Below are 9,258 nucleotides of genomic sequence, written 5' to 3'. Positions count from 1 at the left end.
GTCTGTGGCGGCTAAGAAGTGGCGCCAGAGTAGCGTATACCGTCGCCTGCCATTGCCGATAACATTATCGGTAAGGTGTGTGGTGAACGCATCCGCCAGTACCATAAATGGAAACAAAACGATGCTTGAGCGGAGGTCTGTCTGGGGCGAATGTTCTGAAACGCGCCCACGCATAACTGAAATGTGCCGCACAACACATTGTTCGTGCCAGCCACGTTACTCACAACGGTATCTTAATTGTGATACGAAATATTCTCGTCCAGGTATTTCTGCACAATGAACGACGAAACCAGTGGAAGTGCTTCGTCTGAGCGCCCGAGCAGAGACTCAACGACGCCGACGCCAGAATCTAAAGCTTCGCGTCGCCGCAGCTCTAGCACCGCCGCCGTGAGGACCCTGCCGTTCTCGCCACCGAAGCGGAGCTATCGCCGCCGCCAAGAAATACATACTTGTCTCTCAAGTTGTTTGCCACATATATGGCAAAATCAAGCCACTTAAACAGCGGCGCTCGAATTTCGCATTACATAGTGTTGTAATCGTCGGTGATCTTTTTCTTCCTTTGACGCTTGAATAACCAAGTTTGTTATGTAGGTACATAAATGCGCACAGGTCATGCTTAATGACTGCGGAAGTGCCTTGCTTTTCAGACTCACTTGCCCCGTATCACGGCCCATATGAGCGCTTGCTCTTGTGTAGTATTCGCATTTGTTCCTGAATGTAACCCGCCCCTTTCCACTTCCTCACCTTCTCCATCACAGGTCACGACGCATCCTATACCACTGTAGCATGCGTTACGTTCGTGGGCATGTCTCCCTACGCGGATGTGCAGTCGTCAACGCATATGTTCCCGTTTCTACGTAGAATTTATCTGAATATTTTGTTGTTCTTAGCCACACATTTTGGGCGCAATGTGAACACCTAGGCGTCAAGACATACGGAAGTTCTGCTTTTAACAGTGGTTGTTCAGAAGCCATACCTCGGGTTTGTCTATGCAAAAGTCCACCACGCGCATACTATACGCCTGCTAGATATTCGTTTTTTTGTTTTTTTTTGTTTTCATACACATAGCGCACGAGTACCAACGCGCGCTCTTTCTAAAAAAAACCAAGTATTTTTCTTAGAGTGTGAAGGAAATGCTGAGGCCTTCCATATACTCCAATCGAGTATATGGAGAATATCAGCAGTTTGCCTCCCCGACTCGTCACAATATGTATTGCTTCTACAGCATTTTGTGTTTAAAAGTAAAGGCTCCGTTATTAGTCGGTGTGGTTGTAAGAAAACAAAATTTTATCCCAACTTCTGCACAGCCATAATAAGGTAACCGTATAAGCCAACGTACTTAGTCAGATAAAAAGTCTCATTTCAACATGCATGTGCAAAGGGAAGCTATAGTGCAACGTAGTCCACAAAGGAGAATAGTGCGAAGTGAAAATACATTGTTTCCGTACTACGTAGCGCTCCCTCGTGCAAGGGTGTCACACCGACTGGCCCAGCAATCCACAACTCATCTCAATGGTTGTATGTGTTTCACAGCTGCTTCGAATGCAGTTGCGTGAGTGACTATAAACACTGAACTTTGTTTGCGAACAATAATATTTATTCTAACAATCAGAAAATGATTGTATGCTATGTTTAATTGGTGCGAATTCCAAATTGTTTGTTACTGGACGCGTACTTTTCGATGACACCGGGACGGCGGGGTACTAAAACTGTGGATACAAGAAACCTCGATCGCTACTTCTAGCTGTCAACGTGTCACGCCTGGCGTCCCGACTGCAGTTGCAAATTTTGAGCGTATGGGTGCACGGTCAACGTCTCCCATTGCCGTCGGCTTCGCGGATGAAGGTGCGCGTGCTGTCCTTGATCTTGCGCAGCTTGTTAACAGCGTCGCGCAAATTGGACAGAAGCTCCATCTTGACGCTCACCAAATCCTCTAGCTCGCGCAACCACGCGTCGTCCTCTAGAGCGCGCGTGCTAAGCATGCGCGTGAGCAACCTAACGTCCGTGGTCATCCACAGGTCGCTGACGTCCACAACGGCGCGGTATCGCCGCAGCAGATCGGCCACGGCCTCGGCTTCCTCCTGCTCCACTACCTGCTGCTGCCGATGCTGCGCTCCAGTCTCAGCGGCCTGTTTCTTGCTGAGCGCCAGGCTCAGCTGTGCGGCGCGCTCTAGCTCGCGGGTCAGCTCGTTGCAGAGATCGTTGTTGTCCTCCCTGTGCACCGGCTGCGGAGGCAGGGAGCAATCCGATCACACGAGTGTCATGAAAATACGTTCGCCGCGGATCTAGGTGAAATACAGCGGCAACAAATTCTCTAACGCGCTCTGCATAAACGACAGCAAGTTTAACTTGTTTTTAATGGCAATGAAACCCGAACAATATATTGCCGTTGCACTTGTAGACTGACCAAAAATAATTACGCGGCTGGCGATGCAGCGCCTGTGAACGGCAAGTTCCGCTGTTTGGGTAGAACATACTTCATGCTCGAGAGGATGCCATGGACAACGACACTCACGGCGCAAGGCAGAGAGGCAGCAGTGGTCTTGCGGTGCAACACCGGTGCTCCCCCGATCGAAGCGCTCGAGTCTTTGCGGTGAGACAGCAGCTGGGGAGAGGCCCTGGCTAGCGCCGGGTTGAGGGCCACCAGCGTCTGGCGGTCCACGTCCTTGCCTTTGGTCTGGCCATTTTCGAACCACTCGACGGTGACAAGGCGAGAGCGTACCGCACTCACCACAGCAGGGTGGACGCGGCCGTCGGTGCGGCGGATGTCCACGTTCACCCCTGGTCGCAGGGCGTCCTCCTGCTGTGGCCCGAGCTCGGACATGTCCGAGCGCTGCGGCGCTCACTTACCTATACGCTCACTTCCTCTTCATCGGCCCGTGGCGCGGATACAAATGGCCCGTGCGCGACCGCATACTTTAGTAGTCCTAATTAGCGGCTGCATTTTTTTCTAGATATCTGGTATAAAACTGTAATGAACGTTGCACAAACTTCCAAACTTCGATTACAAAAATGACTGATTTATTTTGGATATCTAGCTCTCGTTGCACGGTTAGTCAGGTTTGACCGCCTCCCAGTTGACGCCAGCTGGGTCGGGGATGTATGACAAGAGTGACCTCTTTAAAACGGGTCAGTCATCTGTGAGCCACCAAGCTCTATATTTAGTTATACCTAACGCCTTGCTTCCTGAATTGCGCGGAAGACAGCGTCATCTGGTAATGTTGAAAAGAACTCAGTGGCTGGTGACGGGCGGCTGCGGACGACGGTGTGCGTCCAATCATATGCGGCAAGAGCACGCTGGGGTTTTCAGTCGGCAAAGGCTGGTAGATGGGGAAAAAAACTCGGTTTGCGAGAGCCGAAGAATGCTATTCGCAAAAAAAAAATCGAAAAAACGATGCAGTATGTCAAAGTGGCTTTACATATAAAACGTAACAGGAAGCTACAGAAAACACTCGCAGTGTCCCTTATGAATTCGCCTAAAATAACTCGAAGGCGAAAGCCATCTGGTGTGGCTAAGCTTGTGGAGCGGCCTTGGAGCCTCTCTTAGAGCGCCAACTGCAAGTACATTTGCTAAGTGCCCACTACGCACCTCTAAGGCAATGTGCGCACCTACATAGCTGCACACTGCGTTGATGCTGTGACTGATGATGATGATGAATATGGCTGAGTCCTTTGTAATGGGCGGACAGTTTTAAATTACCTACTCGTTACGCAGTGTACATGATGCGACGCCTGGCGCATTTCTACACTTTCGCCACGCAATATTAAGCATGCTAACGGGACTCCTGGACCAACATGACACCTTTAAGGGTCTTTTTCCGAAGAAGTTTCAAGCACTGGCGTGGCTCTGTAGTAGAAGACTTGACTGCCACACAGTGTACCTAGGTTCGATTTCGGCCCGAAACATGGTTTTTATTTCCCATTGTGCGCTTTCGGATTTGGTTGCTTGCGTCATTGGTTGCTTGCGGTATTTCATGGTTTATGCGACAGGTGGCACTGATCGTCTCCTCGCAACATTCTTCCTCGGCCTTCTCTGTATATGCCAGTTTGTGCTCCTAAATGACCTTTCCCATGCTTCTGGTGAGGGATACTGGCTTCCCCGTTCCGCCTCCCATTTGGTATCAATAAAGTTACCCCCCCCCCCTTCCTCGGCCTGCTCGCAGCATCACTACATTCGTTCTCCACGTCTGTGCATAACGGCAGCCTGTCATAGCTTCACGTGACCATCTACCTGGCCTGCATTGCGCGAACACAGAGCCTTCCCTGTCCGGACGACGTGGGGGGCTTCTTGTTCGGGCTCCCCTGGCGGGTTTTTGATACGTGCAGGCGTGGGTTAGCGGCAAATTTACAAGGCCGCGGTAGCTTTCGGGTGTCGCTGCGTTACAATTTCTGATTTCGAAGTTACCGAAATACCTCTTTGTCGATTTTCGGAACTTCACGATTTAAGGAAATAACTCGGGCGTGGTCATCACTTCGTTAAAAAGAGTTTCAACTGTACATATTTTTACCAGTGACTATCACGCATTTATTTCCGTCTAGTAGCATTGATGTACTTAAAGCAAATGAACGCTGCTATGTCAACTGTGCAATCTGTACTAAAATTTACCCTTCCTCCTCGAGGCAGGGTACAGAACGAGCTAATTGAAGAACTCTTGTCAAGGCTAGCCAGTGTTTGAATTTTCATACATTGCGCCCTTTTATTGCAACCAGTGTAACCTATGAATGACTCGAAACAGCGCCCACTTGGTCGCTCATTTGCTCGTTTAAATCACGCGTGGTTACACGCCTACGCTTCAGCGCTACGGCCTATAGTGTAGGCACGCGCAGTGAAAAAGAGCGGGAGGCGATCAAAGAATTAAAAGTCGCAGCTTCTGAAAATTCCGGTCCGGCTCTTCGCTTCTTCCTTCACCGGGAGCGGCGAAGAGTCGGGCAAGATGCGCTTGAGGGGCGATGGTTACGAGTTCTCCGTGCGCACCGCGACTGCTTATCGCACGCGCCCAAAGGCAAAGCGACGGCGTGCCTTACCCCGCGATCTCCTTTCTCTGACTTCGCAGGGTCAGCGGCGGCTGCTTCGGGCCACCTCGCCACAAGCTGGCTCAGTCGCAGGCCGTGATTGTCCAAACGCAATTCTTGTGCGTTCGCTACCAAGAACTGTGTCTGGACATCAGGGCTTGCCGCTGGTCGCATCGGTGTCCAAGCTCGCATGGGGCCGTCCGCCGAGACCATGGCCTCGGGAAGTTGAACTCGTGTCAGGATTCCCCCTCTTAATTTACTGGTCAATAAAGAGTTACACCTTTTCCCTTCTCCTTCTTTACATTCTTCCAGGAAATTGCCGCGGGCGTGCCCAGGCAGCAAACTGTTGTCGACGTTTAAAACCCAAATAAGTATGTCGTGAATATCTCCAACTTCGCCCAAGTCTTGAGTACTTGGACATGGTCTGGAGTGTCCGACAACCATAGAGTTCGCTGGCTGAGCTTGAAACTTTTAAAATGCGAGAAACACCCGACGGTAGCATTTCCTGCGATCATGCTTGCTCTGGAAAAATTGCTATTTTTAAGCATTACACTAGTAGTTGAGAAACAAAAACGACAGCAGTTTTCTCATGAGAATACTGGCACTGAAAAATAGGTACTAGAGGACTGGGTAAAATGAAGTCCTAGGTATAATGATTAGGGACTAATCGAAGCTTCTCTGTGCAAATATGGGGACAAGAGGTAAATAAAAATTGGCACAAAAGTGAGCACACTGCTATTCACTGCAGCCAAAGTAACGACACCGATAAAGGGCACGCGAGCATTATAGCTTTCGTTTCACAAATATCGCGACGTGACAAGAAACGTCATTATCACAGCATCCCAAGGAGCCTACCTGACAAAATGTGCGTTGCGCGACAGGCGCTATTCACAGGATATCATCACCGTGTGCAGCTCTAGATGGCATATAACAACATGTTGAAGCAGCGTACGTGCACGCGATCACAAATAATACGTAATAAATGATGATAAAGTCTGTATGTGAGCGCACTTCTGTACCGGCCAATGGGAACAACTACAGTAAATTAAAACAATTCATTTAGTTTTATTACCTCAACGAAACACTTAAAAGGTAGTATAATCATAAGGAGTGGGATATATAGAAAACGAACGAAATACAGTCAATAGCGATGGAATGGTCAGTAACAGCAGACAAAAACGACGATGCGCAGGTGATTATGGTAATTGGCAGAGGAAGACCGTTTCAGTCCAGGACTGTTCAAAAAAAAGAATGATGAGGGGATACGTTGTGCGGGCAAATTGGTAAGAAATAACAGCACGATTAGATATATAATTAGGGGCTAAAACGGTTAATAAAAGGCGAAAAATATCTGCAATTTATTTCTTAGCATTTTTTTTTTTTTGCGATTCGTGCTGACGCCAACAACGCAGGATTTTTCGACTCATGAGGCATATACGTCTTTCACCTTAGTAATACTTGTGGAAAGGGGTAAGGCCGGTTTGCAAAACGACGGTGTAGAGAAAGAGTAAATAGAGCGTATACTGCAAAGGCGAACGGCACATGACGCACGGGCGTGCTGAATGAACGATTCCGGAAGCGAGACTTTTAACTGATTCGATGGCACTTTTCTTTAGATTTGCTTAAGAGGGATATCATACGGTGTATGCGTACTCAAGTTTTGGTAGGACAAATGTGTTATAAGCCAGTAATTTTATGTGGGGCGGTGCGTGGCGCAAGTGTCGCTTTAAGTAGCCCAGGCTTCGGTCAGAAGATGAAATAACGTTAGTAACATGCCCTCTCCAAGACAGGTAAAAGTGTGTGAACGCCAAAGTGTTTGAAAAGCGAGACTAGTTCAATGGGGATGTCAGAAATTGCGTATGGGAGAGAGGGGGACTATGTCGGCGAGTGAATGACGCGACTTTACACTTACCAGGGCTAAGCATCATAAGCCTCTGGTGCTATTTCTACAAGCGGATGAGATCGTTTTGGAGGGCGAGTTGACTTGAGCCTTTATCGACTGCACTGTATGTAACGCAGCGTATGTAACGCGACGAAGCAAAACTGAATTTAAATTTTTTTTGTACATTCTTTTGATTTTGAGCTCAAATCACGTGATGACGAGCGTGTCCGAAAAATATTACCCTCATGGAAGGTCGCTAAATTTGGACGAGATTTTATGTGCCCTTATTTTCAGAGCAGCCGTCTCCTTCAGTAACGCTTTCGGGCAGTCTAGTTGGTGATGCATAGTTCATAGGTATAACAGCACAAGCGTAACAAGAAACCAAGAAGAGACAGGACAGAGTGCCGCAGCACTCCCTACTGTCTCTTCTTGGTTTCTTGTTTCGTTTGTGCTGGTATACCTATGAACCAGCCATCTCCTCGCCGTCAGTTGAAGTCTGTAATGTCATATATTAGCTAGAACACCGTGCTATGCACAAACAATTAGCGGCAACAAGTACACAGTAATTAATAACAACGCGGAGCTCGCAAATCTGTCACAGATTATGCACCGTTCAGAGAAAAAAATTTAAAATATGCAGATACTGTGCAGAGTGGTACTCAATTATTAGGCAGGGCTGGATTTAGTGGAAGCTAAATTAATTTAGAGGAAGTCGAAGCTTCCTCTTAACGCTTAAAACCGTTGTTCCTGGACGAAAATGGATGGAATAATACGTACCCCGGTGCGGTGGCTTAGCGGCTATATTATAGGGCGTTTCTCTCCAATGCGCGAGGTCGACGGCCAAGGGGGATGGAATGCAAGAACGTGCCATGCACTGGGCGCACTTAAACGAACTTCAGATGGCCAAAATTTGAGTACTCAGAGTCTCCCAATACCGTGTGCCTATAATAATAATATACCGGTTTAGTAACGTAAGTGCATAGGTAAATGGGAAAAACAGCGCAAAAGGAGACGAAGCACAAGCGAAAGGAACACACAGAACGAGCGCTGACTAACAACTGAAAGTTTTATTCGAAGAAATGCAAGGTCTTGGGATGTTACACCAGCATGCGCAGTCGTCTGATAGCCGAGGCCTTTGCTGTCAACCAAAGGGGCGACGCTTGCGTAAGCGAACCGTCCCTAACGCTAAGCAAAGAAGGGTTAAATTATCTCGCACACGTCTACTGATTCTGCGTACTGGAACTCTTCATTTGTAATCATTTGATAGCCTCCGTAACCTTTGTTATCGATTGACAGCTTCTACCCAGGCATCGTGACGAAGGCTTGAAATTTCACGTGCCGTTGGTTTTCCACCAATTTTCCCTTATACTGCGTCGAAGCAATAAAACTTTCATCTGTTAGTCAGCGCTCGTCCTGTGCCTTCCTTCGTCTGTGGTTCGTCTCCTTTCGCGCTGTTTTTCTCATTTACAAATGTGTGACCAACTAGCCCAACGAACCACACTTCTCTAAGTGTGCAGAATTAATTTTTTGAATATTATAAAAGGGAAATAAGCAGCCCAAGAAACCAATTCTGTCTGCTATGGAACCGTCACTCCAGAAAGCTCTGCAGCTGCTATATAGATTACTGGAGACAAGAGGGATACTTGCCATTGCCCTCAGGTGAAGCACCACACAGGTCCATTCTCTGTGTGCATGGACTGATCGCTGCGTAGCGTCGACCCAACTGACGTCATAGACCACCCGGAAGCCAAGTTATTCGTCAAAAGAAACCTGTGAACAACGATGAAAACTTCACTGCCGCACTGCGCTTAGCAAGATGGCGCGACCATGCTCAGGGTCACTACAGCGTAAAGCTATTTCAATTTTTCTATTCCGAATTCGCCATTTGCCCCCCACGACTGGTAAAAAATCTTCGGGCCACGCCCACTTTGCCTGTAAGCCATGCGAAATCCTGAAAACCGGAAGACGCAAGCTCTCTAAATGAAATGCAGGTACTGATTATGCATGATTAGGCTGAACAAAAGAAAGAAAATATTTCATATTATACGCGTCTGCCGCCATTAGCCCTTCCATATTGGTAAAACAAGGTTCCGGTCCGCGTCAACATCGGCTGTCTGTCACGTGACCTCACAAAATTGAGAACTCGTTATGTCGATGTCACATTTACTACCTATTAAACAGCTAATTATTATGTCCCCTAAAACGACTTTTTTTTATTTTGCCGGGGAGTGCCCGTTCCGGAAGAAATATAAGAAGGCTGACAGCCCATCTTACTGCGTTGGCTACTCGTATCTGTGATTTTTGTTTGTTTCGTGTAATAAATACCTTACGTGGTAGTGTAGCGTTGTCGAGCCATTTCTCCA

General features: G+C 47.8%; 1 protein-coding gene across 1 annotated transcript; it reads right to left on the bottom strand.

Moving 5' to 3' along the window:
• Positions 1-1,808: 1,808 nt before the first annotated feature.
• Positions 1,809-2,831, bottom strand: LOC125757045 (kinesin-like protein KIF2B). Its single transcript, XM_049412124.1, has 2 exons — positions 2,516-2,831; positions 1,809-2,225 (listed from the first exon to the last, which is right to left on the bottom strand). Exons 1-2 carry the CDS (start codon positions 2,822-2,824, stop codon positions 1,809-1,811), a joined length of 726 nt encoding a protein of 241 aa, XP_049268081.1. The 5' UTR covers positions 2,825-2,831.
• Positions 2,832-9,258: the final 6,427 nt, after the last annotated feature.

Source organism: Rhipicephalus sanguineus, chromosome 1, assembly GCF_013339695.2.
Source record: "Rhipicephalus sanguineus isolate Rsan-2018 chromosome 1, BIME_Rsan_1.4, whole genome shotgun sequence".
NCBI classification, from domain to species: domain Eukaryota; kingdom Metazoa; phylum Arthropoda; class Arachnida; order Ixodida; family Ixodidae; genus Rhipicephalus; species Rhipicephalus sanguineus.
Note: the sequence above shows the minus strand (reverse complement) of the source record. Positions and strands in the feature narration are given on the sequence as shown.

Excerpts from the sequence above, each read along its gene's own strand:
- LOC125757045 (XM_049412124.1), bottom strand. The coding sequence starts at position 2,824 with ATGTCCGAGCTCGGGCCACAGCAGGAGGACGCCCTGCGACCAGGGGTG. Across the intron at positions 2,226-2,515 it reads CTGCCTCTCTGCCTTGCGCC|CCGGTGCACAGGGAGGACAA; the intron begins GTGAGTGTCGTT and ends CTGCCTCCGCAG.